Source organism: Schistocerca americana, chromosome 5 (genome assembly GCF_021461395.2).
Source record: "Schistocerca americana isolate TAMUIC-IGC-003095 chromosome 5, iqSchAmer2.1, whole genome shotgun sequence".
Taxonomy (NCBI): domain Eukaryota; kingdom Metazoa; phylum Arthropoda; class Insecta; order Orthoptera; family Acrididae; genus Schistocerca; species Schistocerca americana.
Window position 1 is genome coordinate 389,480,678 of NC_060123.1, and position 24,843 is coordinate 389,505,520.

Sequence of the window (24,843 nt, forward strand, 5' to 3'; positions counted from 1 at the left end):
AGTGTAACATCACAGCATTGGCGTTTATGTATTCCGAAGGTAATGGAAGACGAACTTGTATGGTATGTTCGCACAGGGTATGGCCACTTCTGAATCAAAAACTACATATCTCATATGAATAAATTTTATTATTCCAAGAAACTAGGGCATAAAATAGCACCTTTAATTAGAGCCTGTGAAACTTGCCAGAAAGTAAAAAGAGAGTAATACTCACGTGAAATACAGAATGTATCCTATTATCCACAAGTCATTACACGACCTTACAGCAGCCGATTTCTTTGGACAAATTCAACAAGCAAAGGGAGGAGTATCATATATTTTGGTTTTCATAGAATGTTGGTCAAAGTATGTTAAACTATACCCTATTAAGAGAGCAAATACACAGACAGTTATACACTGTTTAGAACAATATTTTATAGAAGTAGGTAAACCACAAGGGTTTCTTATAGGTAATGGAGCACAATTTGTGAGTAACAAATTTAGAGAATTCCTAGTGTGGGAAAGTATTCGACAAGTGTTAGTATCCAATTATAACCCATCATCAAATCCGTGTAACGCGTAATGAAGGAAATTGGGATATTATGTCGTACATACTACCATGCAAAACGTACTTTGTGGGCAATGAAAATTAAGGACTTTGAAATTACCCAAAATGAATTACCCCATTTATCGACTGGGTTGACACCTTTAGATGTTATAGGCAAACCTTTTGTAGGGGAACCTTTAATTAAGTATTTTAATTGGCCTGAACAACCTAGTGTCAATTACAAAGTAAATCAGGAAATAATTTCTAAAAATTTGATAGAAAAGGTGCAGCAAAGAGCAAGTAAGCATAACAAAAAGGCTGTAGAGCCTCAGTACCAAGTCGATGACCTGATTCTTATAAAACAAACCTTCCCAGCTCGACTCTGAAGAAAGAGACTCTTAAGTTTTTACAAAAATATGAGGAACCATACTGGGTACAAACGGTGGTCCATCATAAGACATTTTTAGTTGATCCCACAACTGGATTAGAAAATGGGAAATACAATGTAAAGGATGTTAAATTGTATACCCGCAAGGACGTTAACATTCCGAGTTAACGTGCATATGTAGTGATTCAAGAATTTCTGTGTAAATTCTAGAACCTCTCAGCCTTCTACCATTTCGAACACACGATGTTCTAGATACAAGTGTTCGATGGTAAATTCTACCTACTGCGCGTCACATGTTCGTGTGTGCAGGTTTAAAATCAGTCGCGGCGGTCGAGTGGCACCGACAAGTACCTGTCAAAATCCATAGATGTGTTAGTGAGTGTGTTTGGAAGAACCATGGAATCTATAAGCAGCTTTGTACTTATTGTCTCACTGGCTATTGTTATGTGAAACAAAAACAGTTGAAAACGTACTCATATAGAATCTTGACTCAGCCTTGTTAGAGGCAAGATGTTTTTACGATCTCCTTTTCTGAAAGTCCTGGTGTCTAAGCAGACTTACTTTCGAACATAAATCAATTTGTTTCTAACATACGACTGTACGAGAGACTTAATGAAGTTACATATTAAGTTGAAAGTGAGAATTTTTATTGTGCTTGAAAGTCAAATACATCGTTCATTGACAAAATGTAAAGTTTGTATGGTTACTTGTTTCACTAGTAAAAAGAGGCTTGAAAGTTCCTGTACCTAGCGTTATTCAACGGAGAAGAAGTCAAGAGAGTTTCCACAGCTGGGTATCCAGTAAAGAAGAGTGGCTGCAGATCCCAAGTAAGTCATCTCGTAAAGAAGTGGAATGTGGTTTGGGAAATAAATCTGTATAACCCAGACCCACACTCACATGTAAGTCATCAAAATGTTAGAAGCCTCCAACTTCGAGGTTTGTGCATATTTCATATCTGCACAAATCTCCTGTTCACACACAACAATCTGTCTGTGTGCACGTTGAACAGACCGATCAACACATATGGATGGGCCTTAATGTACATATTTGCCCTTTAGTAGTTTGTGAGTTCAAGATTGCCTTTAGTTCCCTGCTGCTTATGGAAAGAACATGATTGGGGAATGTAAAAGATGTGGACAGTCCATGTGAATTTAAGAAGTTAACTGTGATTTAATCCTTTTCCTAATTTTTTCCAACTACACATGCTGGCCATCAGAGTCATTCACAAGCAATATATACTGTGGTGTCATCGAACAATATTCGATCACTGTCTAGTCTACAGTTGTTGACAGTTCAATTTTGCTTTCATTATAGAGTCCAAATGTAATTTTGTTCTTGCTTAGGGGAACAAAGATGTGAAGTTTTTGTGCCTCTGCAACTGTACAATATTTCTCAAACCTCTTTATAAATTTAAATTAAAATCCTCCACAACAGGATACTTGAAACTGATCCCCTCTACACTATCCTTGGCAAATACAAAGTTGTTGGGGTGTCATGATGTGATCAATGTATGGGTGTTGCAGACCTGCTCAGGTAGCCAGTCGCTTGACTGTTCCACAAACACCATCGCTAGCCCCTTTACCATGGAAGGTGGCTGAAAATGCCATTGGGCTTCAACATGGAAATCATCTTCATGATAGCACAAGTTGATTAAGTAGTTATTATTATACTGAGCTGCTACTCCATCAGAGAAGTAATATATTTTACTTGATACACTATTAAATTTTTTGGCTGTATAGTTGGAAAAAATTAGGAAAAGGATTAAATCACAGTGTCTTACATTCACACGGACCATCTATATCTTCCACATGCCCCAGTCAGACATTCTTTCCGTAAGTATCATGGAAGGCTACCTTGTATACTCAAACTGCTAGAGGGTGAACAGTAACATCATCCCATGCAGCAACTGTGACATGCAGCAAATTGATTGGCTAGAAACACGATGAAACATACTGATATTAATCATCTAAGTAAGTAACAAGAACTAACAACGAACTAATTTTAGGTCTATCTCTGGTATTCAGTTGCAGCGATTTTTTTTATAATTTGCAACGTGTATGTTTTAATTCAAAACTTATAAGGCAATTTTTGAAGTTGTTTTTACAGCACTATCTTAAATCTAAAGTTTGATAGTTGTGCTCATACCAAGCTGAAGCTTTCCGAATACATAGAGGAAAACAGTATCTGTCAAAGTTTTTTGAGAATTTTAAAAATACAGATTCTCAGAATTCACTAATGATGTTTTTATTAAAAATGACTATATGTTTGCAGTTAATTAAGTTTTATATCATGTGTGCACCCTTTAAGTGAGCTTTCAAATGAGCTCAATTTCATTATTGGTTCAAATGGCTCTGAGCACTATGGGACTCAACTGCTGAGGTCATTAGTCCCCTAGAACTTAGAACTAGTTAAACCTAACTAACCTAAGGACATCACAAACATCCATGCCCGAGGCAGGATTCGAACCTGCGACCGTAGCGGTCTTGCGGGTCCAGACTGCAGCGCCTTTAACCGCACGGCCACTTCGGCCGGCAATTTCATTATTCTATCTTAATTTGAACACAAGTTGTGAACAAATCAGCGTCTTCCCAAAAGTTAAAAATTTGATTGTTTTTACATTTTTGATCACTCAGTATCCTTTTATCAGAGGAGTGTGTAAAAACTGCTTTGTGTTACTGTTTATGAATACTACACGCATACTTAATTTCAAATAAATTTAAAAGCACTTTAAACTTCCTGGCAGATTAAAACTGTGCGCCTGATTGAGACTCGAACTCGGGACCTTCGCCTTTCGCGGGCAAGTGCTCTACCATCTGAGCTACCCAAGCACAACTCACGACCCATCCTCACAGCTTCAATTTTGCCAGTACCTCGTCTCCTTCCTTCCAAACTTCTCAGAAGCTCTTCTGCGAACCTGAGCTGTGAGGACGGGTCGTGGGTCGTGCTTGGGTAGCTCAGTTGGTAGAGCACTGGCCTGCAAAAGGCAAAGGTCCCGAGTTCAAATCTCGGTTTGGCACACAGTTTTAATCTGCCAGGAAGTTTCATATCAGTGCACACTAAGCTGCAGAGTGAAAATCTCATTCTTTAAAAGCACTTGTTGATCTGACACTGAATAAACCAACTATCAAATTTATATCTGATATTAACAAATTCCTTTTTCCATAAACGCATTTATAGCCATAAACTGGAGTGACAAGGTTTTCATTCCTTACCATCATTATATATCATCTCTTTCCAAGAGACAATTCATATTGCTCAACTGTTCTTCCAAGTCCTTTACTGACTGGCAGAATTACTGTCACTGACAAATCTTGAAGCTTTTATTTCTTTTCCCTGAACTTTGAGCCCTTCTCCAAATGTTTCTTTGGTTTCCTTTACTACTTCCTCAATGCACAGATTGAATAACATCAGCAATGGGCTACAACACTGCCATTACTTTCTCAACTATTGCTTTTTTTTCATATCCTTCAACCCCTGTAACTGTGGTCTGGTTTCAACAAAAGCTTAATATAACCTTTCACACCCTTTATTTTACTCCTACTACCTTCAGAACTTCAAATAGCATAGTTCAGTCAACACTGTCAAAAGCTTTCTCTAACTCTACAAATGCTATAATTGTAGGTTTGCCTTTCTTTAATCTATCTTCCAAGATAAGTCATGAGGTCAGCATTGCCCAGCATGAACCTACATTTTTCTGGAACACAAATTGATCTTCCTCGATGTCAGTTTCTAGCTGTTTCTGTATCTATATCAGGTTGTTAAGAGTATTTTCATATCTGAAGCCTGCCTAAAACACAGGCCACTTCATACTCTTAACAACAACTAACAGTTACTGCAGCATACATTTGAACAGGGATGAGCGAGGGGGCTTCTCCCCCCATATACACAAAACGTCCAGCAGACTTCTGTACTGAGAGCAGACTGTGTGGTGTAATGAAGAATGTAGGTTTAATAGCTTAACTACAATAACTACCACATCTGCTATTGTGTTATAAGGTATTTCATCATATCATTTTGTAAGTTATTTATTTATTCATTACATGCCACAAAATTACCTAAACTAGATGGTTTCAGCAGTTCACCAAGCAAATCAAAGAATGGGAGCTTTTTTAATCTCACATCTGGATGAACTGGAAAATTACTGGCTGCAGGAGCTGCTGCTGGTGGTGATGCCTTTGGCGGGTACATGTTATGGTGGTACATACTGGCATACATGCTGTTTCTTGGCTACAAAAATAGGGAAACAAAGATTTATCAGACACATAACCATTGGAATCTGATTACATAATTTGTAAAACACACACACACACACACACACACACACACACACACACACACACTGATGTAGCAAATGGTTTTCCAATATATGATTTACAATTAGGAAAACACTTAACATCACACTGAGACAACATATCAAAGTAACAATGTTGACCCTTTTAATGCAGCTGATTGTGACAGCAGTGTGGTGTTCAGCAAAATTCGTTCACTCAGACAGCTGATAGTCCGCAAACTTGGTTGTGGGGTGCTCAAATGCTACTGAAGTTCCATGGCAGTGTACTGGGGGATATATCGATTACAGTTTTTTGTTCCATGGGGCCACTGTGAGGAAATCATCAAGAATGTAAATACTGTCATAAAAACATAATACATATTTACAAAGGAACAGAGACACTAATGTGTGTTCCACAGATTGCAAGCAAAGTGCTCCTCAAGGAAGTGGAATATACTGTTCAACACCAATACAGACCATATTACTGCACTGGAGATAGGCAAAGTAGAAACCAGATATACGTATTTTTAATATTATAATATTATTATTATCAATACTAATAATAACTGGGGACCTGAAAATATAACCCCCCCCCCTCCTCTCTCTCTCTCTCTCTCTCTCTCTCTTATATATATATATATATATATATATATATATATATATATATATATATATATATATGGTTATAATAGAGGGAAACATTCCACGTAGGAAATATATATCTAAAAACAAAGATGATGTGACTTACCAAATGAAAGTGCTGGCAGGTCGACAGACACAAACAAACATAAACATACACACAAAATTCAAGCTTTCGCAACAAACTGTTGCCTCATCAGGAAAGAGGGAAGGAGAGGGAAAGACGAAAGGAAGTGAGTTTTAAGGGAGAGGGTAAGGAGTCATTCCAATCCCGGGAGCGGAAAGACTTACCTTAGGGGGAAAAAAGGACGGGTATACACTCGCACACACACACATATCCATCCACACATATACAGACACAAGCAGACATATCACATATGTATATATATATATATATATATATATATATATATATATATATATATATATATATATATATATGGGCGGAGTGGGGGTGTGAGAAGATGGATCGACATTGGTGCGGGGTGGAGGAGACGGACCGACACTGGTGCGGGGTGGAGGAGACGGACCGACACTGGTGCGGGGTGGAGGAGACGGACCGACACTGGTGCGGGGTGGAGGAGACGGACCGACACTGGTGCGGGGTGGAGGAGACGGACCGACACTGGTGCGGGGTGGAGGAGACGGACCGACACTGGTGCGGGGTGGAGGAGACGGACCGACACTGGTGCGGGGTGGAGGAGACGGACCGACACTGGTGCGGGGTGGAGGAGACGGACCGACACTGGTGCGGGGTGGAGGAGACGGACCGACACTGGTGCGGGGTGGAGGAGACGGACCGACACTGGTGCGGGGTGGAGGAGACGGACCGACACTGGTGCGGGGTGGAGGAGACGGACCGACACTGGTGCGGGGGGGGGGGGGGGGGGGGAGATGGACCGACATTGGTGTGGGAGGAAAGGACATGGACCGACATTGGTGTGGGGGGAAAGGACATGGACCGACATTGGTGTGGGGGGAAAGGACATGGACCGACATTGGTGTGGGGGGAAAGGACATGGACCGACATTGGTGTGGGGGGAAAGGACATGGACCGACATTGGGGCAGGGGTGGAGTTGTACGGACACTATGGCGAGGAGGGGGGGGGGGGGGGGAGGAGATGAACCCACATGGGGGTGGGGGAGGTGATGGACCGACATTAGGGTGGGGGGAGGCGCTGGAATGAGATTGGGGGGAAGGGGAGGCATGTGGAAGACGGAAGATGGGTAGTGGGCGGATGGAAAAGGGCAGACGATGGTGAGGACGCTAGTTGAAGATGGAGAGGATGTTAGGAAGTTGGTGGAATTGGTAGAGGGCGTGGGGTGATAGACGAAGAAGATGTAAGGAGGTGAGGCAGGTGTAAGAGGTAAAGAGTTGGATAGTTGGAGGGAGAGAGAGGGGAGAGAGAGAGAGAGAGAGAGAGAGAGAGAGAGAGAGAGAGTTGGAGAGAGAGAGAGAGAGAGAGAGAGAGAGAGAGAGAGAGAGAGAGAGATAGTTATCTTTTTACTTTTCTAAAAGAAAATGGGAATAAATAAATATTCAGGCAACACTGGGTACTCACCTAGAGCACACTAAGAAGGAGTACATGGTTAACACTCTAATGGCTGACTAAATTTCCATGACTTTCTAAGGACTTTTCCAGAATTTTACTAAATTTTTCCCATATGGAATGTTGAGCAGGCTTTAAATATTCAGTATATTACTGCTCTTTTTCTTTAAAAAAATGCTGATTTTATATGTTAATGCTTAACTGAAAATACCTAACATACTTTGACATACTGACATTTCAATGTACCACCACCAAATGGCAAAGTGAACGGCAATACATTGGATGAAGCACAACATATCGAACAAGAAGAATTCCAGATATGAAGTGCACACATTTTAAATCAATCTGTAAATTAATTTAAATTAAATGATTTGAACAATGAAAAATGATGTTGAGTAAGAGTCCTGCAATGCAGTTTAAAGGAGTAAACCACCAGTTGACTGTATATTACTACACTTATGTTCTGTACTATTCAGATTTTGACTTTTATATCATTATCAAGTACAACGCTAGAAGTTGTTAGACCATTATTATGCCCTATCTGTTAAGGCAGTGCAAATCAGGTAAATAGGACTAACATGTCTTGTTTACATGCTTTGGACTGTCTCAACAGATACGACATAATAAGGTCTAACAACTTTTAGTATTGTCCTTTATAGTAATACACAGTCAAATGGCGGTTTGCTCTTTTAAAAATTGTGTTAAAAATGGAAAATAACACATTTAGCTGTGTAGAAATCGTCAGGTGAAGATATACACACAAATTTTAAGTTTAACTAGTGGCCTACGACTTGAATAAAAAATACTGGCAAAGTACTTACAGTTTAATGTAAATGCAAAATTCATACATTTTTCAGATGATTTCTTGTGAAATGGTACGTAATAAATTTAATCTCCCATTAATGATGTGGAAGGTGTAGTTCCTTATACTTCAGTTTTACACAGATGAATATTCAATGGAACAATATACTAGGTACATTGACACAAATGTAGCCATCATGTGTATATAATGTTCTCCATACGTTAGTTTAAAGGAAAACTTGAAAACTATTTTAAAATTACAAAAAAGTTGTCTCACGTGTATAAAACTATAAAGAAGAAAGTTTCAAGTAGCACTACTTTTTACGATCTTGCATTTTTTCTTCAACAAGTATCTTCTTTCAGTATCTGCTAATAATTTTTATTTTTTATTTGTAAGAAGATTAATTTCATCAGCAGCACTCTGCTGTGACTCCACATAATGAGAATGATCATTTTTCACTTATGTATCAACCACTCCATTATTTCAACATTTTCTACTCTCCAGAAGAAATAACAGCATAAAAACCCTGCTGTTGGGCTATCAGTATTTTTTTTTTTTTTATGTTCCATAATGCCATCTGAATTCAAAGAAAACCCCCATTCACATGATGCATTCCCATGAGAAAGTATGGAAATAAATGTTACCACAGACCTTAGATCAGGAAATTCCTCTTCCCCAATGAGCTTAAAAGTTTGGTCCAGTGATGATCCAGTCTACTTTTCTTTTGTTTGTACATTAACATTCTCGTTTTATTCTTGGTAGTGAAGAACTCCTTAAATTAATGCTTAGCACTAACAGCCTACTTTCCGGAAAGACATCTTTCTCAACCAGAGGCTGATGGCATAAGTGTAAATCAGTGGTTGTTTCTGCTGATTTGAATGCCATCATACTTGGATCTAAATATGCAATTGCCTTCATCAAAGCCAATTTTACTGGCGACTCCCCATTAACTTCTGTAACAGAACCTTCATATAGACTGAACAGTTATTTCAGAACTGCAACATATGTAAATCAGTGATGCCTTTAACTTTTTTTTTTTTTTTTTTTTTTGCAAAATCAGTTTGAAGGAATGAAATTATCTTTCTCTAAAAAATGTTTCAAAGTGTGAAGCAACAGATACAAAAAATACCACTTTCAAGCCAAAAGGATGTGCTCTGAAACTACTGCAGAACTAGGACTGGTCTCTGACACTGGTCTCTGACACTGGTCTCTGACACTGTGACTCCGAACAACATCTGTTACAAATACTGATAAAGCCAATGAGATAGAAATAGCTCACTCAGCTGCGTAAGTGAGAATGTACTGGAACCTTTTGAGTTAATATAATCAGTTCCTTTGCTGGCACATCCTTGGATACATAATACAACACCCATGAAAGCTCTACTACATTCCAATCAGTGTTTTTAATGCTTGCTGTAAAGGCATTATGTAGTGTGTGTGTGTGTAATACACATGGTAGCCTTTGATTCTTGTAACTCACTTGTTAACTTTCACAATACCTTCAAGACGACATGTGGGCCATCCCTTGATACATGTGTAACTTAGTTTGTGTTTTCTTCACCCAAATCATTTTCCCCCATTTAAAAGGTCTTGCATGGTTGTGTGCCCTAATAAATAAATAAATAAATAAATCGCACAGATGTTAAAAATCTCAGAGACCTAGTTTTTCTCAGCATCCTAAAATCTGAGTACCAAGACTATTTGTGCTTCTGAGTGATTTTGTTTAATTGTCCATCATAGTATGCAATAACATGGTCACAGTTTTTTTACAGTTTCGGAAATGGTATCACCGAACTATAGAGGAACACTATGCACAATTGCTGTAACTGCAGTTTTGATGCAATTTCACCATCTGGAAACATTGTTGTGAAAAGAGAAACAATATCTGCTGTGTTGGCATTACACAATTTTGTTGCTTTTGCTGAAAATGAAAACATTTGTAGAGAATTTCTTTAGCAGAAGTGACAGCTAATGAACAAGATGCCTGCATTTTACTTGGTACTTTGTGATCACTTTCCAGAAGTACGGACACTCTGACGAAACCATCATCTTTTTGACAAAACAGGAAACAGGTAAACATTTCTTTGAAAGTTCAATAGTCAATTTATGTGTCTTCCCTTTCACATGATTTGTTAATGCATCTCTACCATATCACTCAAGCTAAATGGTCTTTTCCTTAGCTTACTGTAGGCAGAATACTTGTCTTTTTTCATTTCCTCTAACAACACTAAATATTCTTCACTGAGTAACCACAATGGGTTGAAAGTACACCTGCTAACAGCACCCATCTGTGAAAGATGTGTTCTTATTATTCACATAATTAATTATGAAAAAATGTGATTAATCTTAGGCATATAAACATTAAAATTACTGAACTTGTCTACTGTGCATTAATAAAATTTATACTGTAACCTTGGTTAACCAAGAGGAAATAAATATTACTGCCAAGTTATTAACCCATAAGAGCCCATTGTACTTGACTGAGGACAGTAGTTTTTCCTTCTTGCCATCCTCATTTGAGGACACTGGGCACTTCCACAGTAAATGTTATGTTCTTTGGGTTCTTCAGATTTCTTTGCCATGACTCGCCAAATTTTTAAAACTGCTGAAGAGGTAGCAGAAAACATATTTCGCGAAGAAATACATACAGATAAGGTAGGTCTACCTCCGGATGTTGATGAGCAGACAGAGGAAAATACTGAAGATGACTTGTTAGGGATTACCTATGTATGCAATATTGCAGGCACAAATAAAATTTTACATGAAAGAGACAACGAAGACAGTCCTCATGTTTATTTTAAAAGATTCCTTAATGAAGAAGTTAGATGGAAACAGATTATTGGTCTGAGGATAATGCTCTTGGTGTTCAGATAGTGAAAGATGTAATGTGTCTTGATATATCTTGAACTTAAGTCTGCATCACATAGTAAAAAGACCAATGAAAACAAAAGTGTCAAAGGTTTCAAAATAAAACCATTAGCAGAGGCCCAAGCACAAAATTATCGAGGATGGGATGTCTTCAGGAAAATCTAGCAGCTGATGGAATCGTCATGGGGTACTACGGACATCACCCAATAAAGCAGTTTATAAGACTTTTGATGTATTGGATGTAGACTATGGGCCTTTCGAAGTAATTATGGCTACTGTTACAAATTTTTACTATACTATGGGAAGGACACAAGGAAAATGAGGATCTATCACTGGGTCAAAAAGTAGTTTTGAAAATGTCGTCCATTACTGGTGAGCCAAACAATTACAAAGTATTTTTTTGACAATTACTTTACTACTCATGACTGCTCATCCGATTTAGGATTCTGTGCAAGTGTAACCATATGAGAAAGCAAAAAGGAAGTGTCCCGTATACCTGATAATGTAATGAAAGACAAAGGGAGGGGATATTTTGAGTTCAGATTTGACAGAGAAGGAAATCTTGGCCACAAAACTGAATGATGACAAGTGTGTTGCTCTAGCGACTAATTTTGATACTGCTCCCTACTGTCAAAGTCCAATTTGGAATATATCCCAGAAAGAAAGGCTCTGTGTTTCACAAACACATGCAAGAATTTAATGGAGGCATCAATCTTCACGACTGGCTAACACAGAAACATACAATTGCAGTACAAGGATGGTAGGTATGAGACTGTTGTAAATGTGTACCTAGCTCTCAAGAGGTGCAATGAAGGACTTCTCTTTGGGATTCAAAAGACAGATTGCCACAACACGCCTAAAGAAAGGTGTTGAAATGAGGTCAATTAAACGAAGTCCAACAAAACTTGTTTCATCTTCCAGGGCTAAAGTACCAGAAATACAATATGAGCAGGTACTGCATGTCATTCAGAAGCATAAAAAACAAAGAAGGTACCAAACTTCCTGGCAGATTAAAACTGTGTGCCCGACCGAGACTCGAACTCGGGACCTTTGCCTTTCGCGGGCAAGTGCTCTACCAACTGAGCTACCGAAGCACGACTCACGCCCGGTACTCACAGTTTTACTTCTGCCAGTACCTCGTCTCCTACCTTCCCAACTTTACAGAAGCTCTCCTGCGAACCTTGCAGAACTAGCACTCCTGAAAGAAAGGATATTGCGGAGACATGGCTTAGCCACAGCCTGGGGGATGTTTCCAGAATGAGATTTTCACTCTGCAGCGGAGTGTGCGCTGATATGAAACTTCCTGGCAGATTAAAACTGTGTGCCCGACCGAGACTCGAACTCGGGAAGGTAGGAGACGAGGTACTGGCAGAAGTAAAACTGTGAGTACCGGGCGTGAGTCGTGCTTCGGTAGCTCAGTTGGTAGAGCACTTGCCCGCGAAAGGCAAAGGTCCCGAGTTCGAGTCTCGGTCGGGCACACAGTTTTAATCTGCCAGGAAGTTTCATAACAGCGCACACTCCGCTGCAGAGTGAAAATCTCATTCTGGAAAGAAGGTACCAGTTTGAGAACTGTAAAGGAAGGCCAAGAACATAATGTGGGAAGTGTAATGCTACACTCTGTATGAAATGCATCCCCACATATCACTTAGGCCTTGACAAATGATTGTTTTAGAAAGTTTTTGTATTAAAACTTTTGTAAATGTGAGTTGCTGTAAAGTAAATAATCATTTTGAAATGTTGTTATGAAATTATTGTTGCCAATTTCATCATCTCTTGTCGTTTTTCTAGTAATCAATGTATGGATGAAACAACCGTAACTGTTCAGTGTCCCCTAATGAGGATGACGCAAAATTTCACATTTAGGACCTAAGTGAACAAAACTTCCTCATATTTCCATAAATTGGTAGCCATAATAAAGTTTTCCAAAAATCAAAAATAAATGTTCATTAAAAATAAATTAGGTGCTAATATGTTAAAAAAATATATCAAAACTTACCTTTCAACATACACTGAAAAGAAAATGGTGACATAAAATAATGAAGCATGGCTCACTATGATAGGTTTCACCATGTAGGAAACTGTACATTTTCAGATGTCACCTAGTTCAAAAAAGTAACAGATGCCATCCTATGGGGCAAATGCATTGATTCACATGATGTCACCTGGTGGGAGGCTCACATGTACGGAATATTTTCTTCCACCAGTCAGCAAAACCTGTCTTAATGAGCAGTGGACTGCAAACTCTGTTTCTAACACTTGCCACTAGTAGTGCAGTTCAAACATTTAACATCTTTTATGTCAGATTTTTATGACATTACAAAAGTACATGATTTTTAAAGCTAAACATTAAAATTCCAGAACTATGTGAAAAGATCCATAATTTTCACTACAATTTACTATTCCCTGATATTTCCCAGTTTCTAGATCGAGTGACCAACCCCAAGTAAAACATGGTGACCTATTCAATCATATGCTAGTGTTTTAAGCTACTTCCAGAACATTCAAACATTCAGTATTCCCAGCTCATGACATCATTTATGTACAACAAATGACTAATACATAACCTTATAGGAAATTATTCTCAAAACCAGTTTTAGTTTAACATGATAAATGCTATTTTTCATGGGCATGGATTAAACATGTTTCAAAACAATACAATTTGCTTCAAGATTTATTTACCGGTGGTAGTGGCCTGTCTGGTGCTTGGACGATGTAACCTGATGGCTGATATACATTACTGCGTTGTTGCTGCTGCTGAGGCTGCTGTTGCTGCTGTTGTGGTTGCTGCTGCATGTTAGTACTATGGACACTTGGAAGGTCTTTCCCTGGTGCTGGTGATGGTTGTTGTAAAGCTAAAGCTGCAGCACTAGCATGACTCTGTCTGAAATAACATAATTTATGTTACTCTCTTTTACATGGCCCTATCAGTGTAGCTTTTCCAACAACATACTTTAATACACAAGTGACACAGTTACTACATCATAGAGTATTAAGTAATAACACTAGCCAAATATGGAAGTGGAGCACTTATTACACAACAATCCACAAAAAAAAGTAAATTTCTGTTTCCTTTTTATGGAGATAATAAACATAGCATTTTCCCCCCTGAGTATAAGAACAAGGCTTGCTCACTTATGTCACAAATACTGTGGAATTTCAATTTCATATTCTCTGATTTTATGTTTTTCACAATTTTACATCATTAATTTGTAGCCCCCGCAAAAAACCCACATGGTCAATGCTAAAAATTCCCCGATTTTACATTTCTTCCTAGTAAGGTTTACCTAGACTGTAGGTTCTTACTTGACATCTCGCTTGACTTTGTCCCATTTGGTTCCCATTGACGTTTGATGTGACTGAAAAAGTTATAAGTGACTTAAAAGACAGGTGATTTGCATCACGAGTGGTGGCAGAATTAAGTGAATATTTCAGGCCGTTGTGGAGAGGAGAGATGTGAGAAAAGAAATACTGACATAATCCATGATCCCTGTCACCAACACAACTTGCAACATTTAGCTTCACCACGCAGTTATGATACAACTACTGCTAGGTTGCAGTGGTAATACACAGACAGACAGACAGACAGACAGACAGACAGACAGACAGTCGATGCGAAGTGTTCCGTACCAAGCCAATATGTGACAAAGGGGCCCAGCCATCACCTTTTGTTGTGCCATTTATAACTCCGCCTCATCTTTTTTCACGTATTTCCAATGTACTACATTCAGTAATGATACAAATCGTCAATCTTTTAAATTCAAACATTGAGTCTTGAAGAATATGCTTGGTCATAATCGAGGAAACATCGCCCATTTCCAGCTAGTTAACTCTTACTTACTGGCTGGCGACTTGTTAAGCCATCCATTGCCAGCGCAGCCACCACACTACACTAACAGATGTAAATTGAGCTCACCTACTAGACGTGTGGGGAAGCGGCCCTTCAGCGAAGGGGGTGCAGGTAGGGGTGAAAGCATTTTGTGAAGAGCTGATAATAGACTTTTCGTGCAGATGATGTGCTATATCAGAGGTGTCACATGAAAACAGAACAAGGGTTTTGCAATATCACATTTGAAAGACTTTTGTCTATCTTTCAAATTTACATTTTACACAGTGTACAGAAATTTACTGAGCCGACTTATAGTAAATTTGTAATGTCAACTGGGGAAGTAAAACTCATTTTTTCATGTCTGTGTTTCTCTCATCAAGACTAAAATAACACTTTAATGGTGGTGAGCATATTAAGTGTGGCTCATAAGAAAAGCATTAAACAATAACAGCAACAGTGACAAAGTATGTCATTAAGCAGATGCCCGCATTTATGCTTTTGGTTTCACCACTCAGCTGCTGTGATATTCTTGGTTTACTTCAACATCTTCATCAAATTTTGCTTTTATATGGATGAGCAAAAAGGATGATCTCTCAAAAATGTGTGTTTTGAGCATATAATTTCTAGTCGTAGACACCGATCAATTTTTTGACAAATTTTTCTTGCTGTTACACACCTGCAATTTTTTTTAAAGAACCGATGACATCCTTTACCACAAATTATTGTATAACCATTGTATTGTACATTTAATTTCCTTCACTTAAACAGATTTTATACAAAGTTTGGAGATGACTGTGATTGTTAATCATATCTGCCAGTTACTTTTTTTGCGCAATTTTTTTTTTACATTTTCCTCAATTTCACATTTTTTAAAGGAGGAACTGCACAAAAATGTAAAAAAGGGGTTTCACTGGTTACCAATTTTAAAATATTTTCCGTTGAACTTAACACTAAATACGCCAAGAAGAATGAACGACTAAACATCAGACACAAACATGCAGGTAAATAATGTACACATCTGTTCATTACTGCAAACATTAATTCACAATAACACAGGACACAAAAATTTCAAATCCGACCATCTCCAATTTTTGTCAAATGTAGTGCATTCATTCTCCTGACAATAGAATGAAAAATGCCAAATTTAAGAGTTGCTGCAGAAGTCTGACAAAAGTGACAGTTGCCACAAGTTCTGGAAACGTGCGGAAAATTAAGACACACACTGCAGACAAAAATAGATGTAACTTCTATTCGAAAACAGATAGAACTGGGAATAACCTTTCATATGGTGTGCAACATGACCATAAACAAATAGTGTACACAATTAAGGTTGGTGACCTTTAAGATCTCAAAAAATGCCACCTTTGAAATTAATGAAAAAAATTTTATTCCTTCTTCATGTTATGCTTCATAACATAGTGAAGGGGACAAAAAAAATCAAGTTCAGATGACATTTGTATTAAGGAAACATTTATGCCTACAGCTATGTGACACGATAAAGCAGTACAAATTGTACATAATGTGCAACAAAAAGGCATAAAGTACTGAAAACATGTTAACTGTTAAATAGGTGGTGTGACAACAATGCCATAGTAAAGTAGCAATGTGGACAGGCCAATAGTAAGCATTCTTCTGTACATCAAGAACATGGTAAGGCCAGAGAAATGTATAAAAGCTTGGATGACAGCAGGGGTGCTGCATGTAGAGAGGATGCCATTGAAAAATGTGCTGTGTGTTGTGACTGTACAAATTTACCACAAATATGTACTTTGAGAGGATCACATGCTGCTTTAATCCATTTGGGGTAGAAAAGTTTACGTAAAGTGCAATTGTGAGTGGTTGACAAAGTGACAGACCACAAAATATGTGGTAGATGCAGGAAATCATTAACACGGAAACAAAAGCTTGTGGCTGAAGCAACTATAGTGGAACAGATAGGAATCAAGAAACTACATAACTCTTTAGATCCATCTGCAGATCAAAATATTGCTTTGCTTGCATTAAATGACAATCTGGTATCTCTTGGTGAGTCCCTAGTCACAAATAAGAGACAGAAAGATAAAACATACGTGCAGAAAATGTTTGAGAAAGTGCCTGAGCTATTCCAAAGTAGATATATACCCAGTGTAGGAGAAAATACAGAGGATGAAACAAATGTGTAATGTGAAGGTATAATTCAGTTGAAAAAGCAATTCAGTACTAGTACGACGAGCAGTGGGGGATCCAATGTTGACCTTTCTTCTGAAAAGTTAGAGCAGTTAAAAGTTTGAAAATGAATTTGGAGCTATGAAGTATTTAGTGAGAAAAGTGATACGATTTGTCAAAGAACGTGGTATCACAGCAATTCCTAACCTGAGACCTAGATGTGTCATAAGTGAACATTTTGTGAACTGTGCCTGAATTCAACAACAGAGAAAATAAGAGACACAGAGCTGCATCAAGCACTTAAAGATGAACATACTGCAAACAGTACATCCAGGCAGGTAGGTAGAGAGAGAGAGAGAGAGAGAGAGAGAGAGAGAGAGAGAGAGAGAGAGAGAGGGGGGGGGGGGGGGGGGGTTTCACCAAAATGTGAAGCTCGTGATGGAAGTTTGCAGCTTTAAAGCATTGACGCATGATGCCATCAGTTAACTTAACATGTACGAACACTGTCCTGAACAACCAAACAGTTGTTTGTCATCATTTGAGAACTGCTCTGGTACCCATTCTTTCATGGTATACCTAGGAGAGTTCTCTGATGAACATGGAATTGATGGTACGACATACAAGCTGTGGACACCTACAGATAGAACAACTCTCCAGGTGTGTCTGTCTTCTGCGGAAGGCTTCTTGTAAAACACTGCAAACGAATTACAACGCTCCTGTTGCACTTCTTCATAGTTCTCTAACAGTCTGAATTTACAAAAAAATCTGAAAAAGGAGGTCAGTGACAATGTACACATTGTAATATGCAATTTCGCAGAAAAAGCATTTGTCCTGTAGAATGTGGTTCATGGCTTTCGCTGGAACAACGCACAGAAACAATTCATCCACTTGTTGTTTATAATAGACACCCAGAAACACGTGCAATAGATCACATTTCATTTGTTATCATAAAAGAATGCCTTAAACACAATTATTGTAAGCATTTATCTTTTCCAGCAATGTTTGGTTAACTTCATGTCATCCCAATTCCATAGAACACACAAATATATGTATTACTTCTCAGATATTGTGTGTGTGTGTGTGTGTGTGTGTGTGTGTGTGTGTGTGTGTGTGTGTGTGTGTGTGTGGTTTTCTTTTTTTTTTCTTTTTCTTTTTCCTCTGTGCAGCAGCCCTATATAAAATATATCTTTTTTCATCACAGTGATTTGTGGCATTTCTTTACCAAGTCACATGGTAAAGAACCATGTGATGGTATCACTAGTACCAACAACACCATCAAGAGACTTGCTACCCGTGCCAGTTCCCACTGCAACTGCAATGCTCAGATAATGAAAGCCAAACAGTTGTTTGAATGGTATTCCAAGGAAATTAATCTCTGCACTTTCATTATACTACAGTGAGTACAATGAAGAAGTATCTCTATGTCAAGAGTAGTTTGCAAAATTCACACAGCTGCAAGTATCCACATCGCGTTCATCAGACATGAATCTCTAACATGGATCCAGGAAGACTCATGTCTCGATGATGTCAAATGGTTTGTTGTATATGTAGATGAACGTCACTGGTGGCCTGAATGCATTTTGAATGCTAATGAAGATACCAGTGGGGTTACAATTAGCTTCCCAAATCCTCGTGGCCATTCATCTTTATTTCTATTTCCCTAGAAAACCAACGTCTTTACTGTGGACAGGGACGATGTTATTGCAATGGTTGACATTAGAACACCATCAGGCTGAACATATGTCCTTTCAATAAATTAAGCACATTTTATATCATGTTACCTATCCCTGACAGATAGTAAGTCCTGACAATGTGCTTGTCATAAAATCTGTGGAAATATGAAGCTCTTTGCCATGCCTTTCACGTTTGTTTGGCTGGATCGTTATCACATGCTTCGGATCACCGAAAGTCAGAGGTCTGTTAAACAGCTTATTGCAAATGCTTGCTACTGGACTGTTCTCACTGCTATCTCATTGTGCACAGTCACCTTTCTAACAGGTTTTTTTTTATAACTTTATGCCATTTTATTGCACACTGCATACAATTTGTATTGTTTTACTGTATCACATGGCTGTACAATTAATATGTTGTCCCAACTTCATCTTTTACTGTATTGTATAGTTAACATGAAGAAGTGAACACAATTTTTCTGTCAGTTCTGAGGTGGACATGCTTTGAGATATTCAAGGTCACAGAACTTGCGCCTGACCTTAACTGTGTACACTGAACATGGTTGTGATAAATATCATTCAAAAGTTTGTTTCCAGATCTTTCCAAAATTACCTGTTGCACAGAAGTTACAGCCTTTTTTTCTGCAGAGTGTGTCAAAATTTCTGAACATTTTCAGAACTTTGTTGTACATCTGCTACAATTTTGTAATTTGGCATTTTTCATTCACTCTTCAAGTTCAATCAACACCCCAAATTTGATGAAAATCAGATGGTGGGGCTGACACCTTTGTAGATTTGACATGGAAAGACTATACACACGTTGATGAATTGTAGAAAGTGTCCTGAAGAACAAATGAGGATAGGAAACCAGGTCCAAACTCGTCATCAAACGATGCTACAGAGTGTTGAAGTTTTAGAGGGAATGCCTGCCGCCAAGTTATACTTTTGGCAGCAAAGGCATACTGTAATACACAAACATCTCCCACGACTGCACTTAGTGGCTTCTTAAAGTATGCAACCCTAACAGTCTGAACACTGCCATGTGCACTGCAAAGAGTTTCGCTAGTAGTCAATACCATAACAACTCATATTTGCTGCTGAGAGATGGCTTTCTCAACAGTCTGCAGCTTCATCAGATGATGTTTTCAGTAACATGTTATTACCCTCAATTTGTTGCCCGATTGTGTAATTCCCAAAAATGGAGAATACGCCACCAAATGAACAACTTTCTTTCTGATCTGTTTCAGTTTACCACTCTCCCAGACTTTAAGCATCCCTCATGTCGATAAATGTCAAAGAAAGACCAAAACCAAAACTGTCAGCTACTGTCCCCAAACAAAGAAATTCTGAATTCTACTGGTGAACTGTTGTTTTGCATTTCCCATTATTCACTTCATCTACTTATCTCACTAATAACTATGTCCAATTTCACTAGTGAATTGTATCTAGTTCAAGCACTTAAGCGTTTACTTAATTTGAACATACATAGACTTTTCAGCTAATTTTACATATGATGTTTTATATTAGGGCATGGACCCATGCGTCATTACTCAGCAACAGTATTTAGAAAATAGCAAAATGTACCACCAGTATGAAGAAATCTTAAAAAGATGATACATGTCAATGATAATAGAAACTTGACAGAATGTGTTGAATAAAATAAGGAGAGTCGGAAATGCCTTTGAGAGCAATTAGAAATGATGAAAACATTAACATTTTGGAAAAACCTGAAATAAAATCTTATTTTCGATAGGTACTACATTTCATGAGTTAAGATAGCAGATACCACTGTATCTTTTAACAGAAAATCATAAACAACTGAGACTATTTCAAAGTTTCCCTAATTCAAGAGATGAATCGGAAACACAAATAGTTAATAATGAAAATTACATTCCAGGAGTAATGCCACTGTTGTGTTTAAGTCGTTCAACGAACAAAGAAAAGGCATCTGTGTATGGCGGTTCAAAGGACATTATGAAAGAAAATTCAAGAAATATTTACAGAATGTTTGCAAAAGATGACACAAATGCCTTAATTATTCTACTTTGCAAGAAAGAAAACAGTTTTTATACATAGTCTACCAGTATAATGTAGTAGATATTTACTAAAAAAACACATGAACCATATCAAAAATGGTGCTTTACTCATGTAAAGGTGTAAATATAACAAATGGACCATCTGTGAGTCATTAATGAAATTACAGAATATCAATGAGTATGGATTACAACTTTGTCTAGGTTTCTCAGACTTTGACAATTTCAAGAAAACCTGAACAAATATCCTTGAGAAACAACACACTGATTCAACCTATGTTAGTATACTGAAGAAACTTTCTCACTGCACTGAAGCCTTGGTCTTCTCTAAAATTTTTACAGTCCACACTTACTTCCATTACCAAATTAATATTCCTTGATGCCTCAGAAAGCATCATGTTGAGTGACCCCTTCTTTCAAACAAATTGTGCTACACCCCCCCCCCCTTTTGGTTCAGTACCCCCTCATCAGTTATTTACTCTAATAACATAATTTTCAGCTTTCTTCTGCAACACCAAATTTCAAATGCTTCTATTCTCTTCTTATATAAAAGTGTTTACTGTCCATGTTTCATTTACATAAAAGGATACATACTACACAAATTCTGTCAAAATAGACTTACTACTAATAAAATTTATACTCAATATTAACGAATCTCTCTTTTTCAGAAATGACAAGTCTGAAGGTGAGAGATCTGAGCTGTAGGGCGGATGAGGAAAAACAGTCCAATGAGGTTTTGTGAGCTCCTCTTGGGTGTGCAGACTTGTGTGAGGCCTTGTTGTCATGGAGAAGGAGAACTTCGTTTGGATTTTTGTGGCGACAAATACGCAAAGTCTAATATTTCAGGAGTCACAGCTGTGCGGCCAATTGGCATGCTGGATATCGGACAGGTTTGTGTGACCTTGTTGCGGTAACTACATGTGCATCGCCCAACGACTCACCAAACTTTATTTCACTGCTAGGTCTCAGTTGACAGCTCTCTGCTTGGAACACATCTCCGTTGCAGATCTTTGAAAGCTACATAAAGTGCTGCCACTTATCAGAACTTCATGAAACTACAGGGGCTGAAGCAAGAATATTTCATGATGCCTCACAAAATTCCGCATTATTCCAACCAAAAAAAAGTGTTGCATTACTTATTGAATGCCCTTTGTAATTCAACTACATTCCATTACACCATTTTACTTTTGTTGATATTCATCTTATAACTTTGTTCAGCTGCTCTTCCAACTCATTTGTGGTCTGACGGAATATGTCATATGCAAACTGTGAAGTTTATTTATTCTAACTTAATTTCAATTTCCTTTCCAAATTTCACCTTGGTGTGCTTTACTCCTTTCTCAATGTACAGATTAAATAATATTGGCGGTCACACTACAACCCTTACCCCTATCTCAAATAGCGTTTTTGTTATCTAATCTTCAACATTCTTCTGTAGCACCATACTTTGAACTCTTCTATTCTCTTCTTGTGTGAACTGTTTATCGGGCAGTTTCACTTCCATACATGGCTAGACTCCAGACAAATACCTTCAGAAAAAGACTTCCTGACACTTGAATCTATATTTGATGTTAACAAATTTCTCTTCTACGGAAATGTTTTTCTTGACATTGTCAGTCTACATTTTATATCCTCTCAGCCATCTTCAGTTACTTTGTTGCCCAAACAGCAAAACTCATATCCTGCTTTAAGTGCCTCATTTCGTAATTAATTCCTTTTGCATCACAGTAATGATTAAATTATTCTCAGTGCAGAACTCTACCAGGCAGTTTCCCCTTTCATTCCTTTCCCCCAGTCCATGTTCTCCCAAATGTTTTTCTCTCTGATTCCTTTTCTACCAACAAATTCTAGCTCTCAATCACAAATTGTTGTCTTCCTTAATTAATTGAATAATTAATTTTATCTCATCATACAGTCTTCCAATCTCTTCATCATCTGGAGCAAGTAGGAGCATATATTTTTATGTTTTGCTTGCTTTGTTCTCTCTCTCTCTCTCTCTCTCTCTCTCTCTCTCTCTCTGCTTCTATAGGCTAGAGCATCCACTGTGCTGTTCATAGTAGATTCCCTGCATTCCTATTTTCTTATTCATTTCATTCATTATCAAACCTACTCCTGCATTACCCCTATTTGATTTCATGTGGTAATTCTATACTGATCTGACTGCAAGTTCTTTTCTTGCTACCATTTCACTTCTCTAATCCCCACTGTATTTAATTTCAACCTATCCATTTCCCTTTTTAAATTCTCTGATCTGTCTACCCAATTAATGGGTAGGCACACACTCAACCACAGAACAACAGTCCTTGTACACACCGAAATACCCATACCTTAATACCATAGCTTGCTAATAGAGTAGCCAAATCAAAACAGTGAAGCCGAATTGATGTAACAGCGGAAATATTGCATCTGCATACACACACACACACACACACACACACACACACACACACACACACACACACACACACAAAGATCCAACCATCATGAGACACAGTTATAATGTTTGTTTTTGAGATTACCATGGCCTGGAGATACTGACAGGTTTCAGATAGATTATACAATGGTAAGACAGAGATTTAGGAACCAGGTTTTAAATTTTAAGACATTTCCAGGGGCAGATGTGGAGTCTGACCACAATCTATTGGTTATGAACTGTAGATTAAAACTGAAGAAACTGCAAAAAGGTGGGAATTTAAGGAGATGGGATCTGGATAAACTGACTAAACCAGAGGTTGTACAGAGTTTCAGGGAGAGCATAAGGGAACAATTGACAAGAATGGGGGAAAGAAATACAGTAGAAGAAGAATGGGTAGGTTTGAGGGATGAAGTAGTGAAGGCAGCAGAGGATCAAGTAGGTAAAAAGACGAGGGCTAGTAGAAATCCTTGGGTGACAGAAGAAATAATGAATTTAATTGACGAAAGGAGAAAATATAAAAATGCAGTAAATGAAGCAGGCAAAAAGGAATACAAACGTCTCAAAAATGAGATCGACAGGAAGTGCAAAATGGCTAAGCAGGCATGGCTAGAGGACAAATTTAAGGATGCTGGGGCTTATCTCACTAGGGGTAAGATAGATACTGCCTACAGGAAAATTAAAGAGACCTTTGGAGAAAAGAGAGCGACTTATATGAATATCAAGAGCTCAGATGGGAACCCAGTTTTAAGCAAAGTAGGGAAAGCAGAAAGGTGGAAGGAGTATATAGAGGGTCTATACAAGGGCAATGTTATAGAAATGGAAGAGGAGGTAGATGAAGATGAAATGAGAGATATGATACTGCGTGAAGAGTTTGTGAAAGTATTTGTATGGAGTGTAGCCATGTATGGAAGTGAAACGTGGACGATAAATAGTTTGGACAAGAAGAGAATAGAAGCTTTCAAAATGTGGTGCTACAGAAGAATGCTGAAGATTAGATGGGTAGATCACATAACTAATGAGGAGGTATTGAATAGAATTGGGGAGAAGAGGAGTTTGTGGCACAACTTGACTAGAAGAAGGGATCGGTTGGTAGGACATGTTCTGAGGCATCAAGGGATCACCAATTTAGTATTGGAGGGCAGCGTGGAAGGTAAAAATCGTAGAGGGAGACCAAGAGGTGAATACACTAAGCAGATTCAGAGGGATGTAGGCTGCAGTACGTACTGGAAGATGAAGAAGCTTGCTCAGGATAGAGTAGCATGGAGAGCTGCATCAAACCAGTCTCAGGACTGATGACCAGAACAAAAACATGGTGTGATGCTGATAGATCATGCTCATAAGGGCCAAGCTGTCAGAGTAGCATAGAACTTAAATCTATTGATATCATGGAAGGCTCTCAAGACAAAATATCATGAGAAGCTGAACACGCGAGCACTGTTTTAGTTCTACAGCTACACCTGAGCCAGTTTCACAAAGAACACACTGACATCTGCTGCTTCTCTAGGCTATCAAATCATGCCTAGCCACCGAGTATTTTCCCGACATCGCACTCGGTGATTTCTTCCTCTTTCTCAGATGAAGAAGTCATTCTCTGGCAGGTATTTTCAGAAAGAAGACAAGGTGATTCTCGACGTGGAAAGGTTCCTCAACAGCCAAAAATGTAGATTTTTACACACAAGGTGTCCCACAAGTCATTCTTCATTGGGAGAA

General features: G+C 38.3%; 1 protein-coding gene across 4 annotated transcripts in view; it reads right to left on the bottom strand.

The window, feature by feature from the left end:
* Positions 1-24,843, bottom strand: part of LOC124616130 (E3 SUMO-protein ligase PIAS3) — a 267,104-nt gene that overhangs the window by 163,825 nt on the left and 78,436 nt on the right. For all 4 annotated transcript variants that reach the window (XM_047144400.1, XM_047144398.1, XM_047144401.1 and 1 more), the window contains 2 exons: positions 13,723-13,924; positions 4,970-5,141 (listed from right to left, as the gene is read on the bottom strand). In XM_047144400.1, the coding sequence (XP_047000356.1) occupies positions 4,970-5,141; positions 13,723-13,836 (286 nt within the window). In that variant the 5' untranslated portion in view covers positions 13,837-13,924. The remainder of the gene's footprint in view (positions 1-4,969; positions 5,142-13,722; positions 13,925-24,843) is intronic.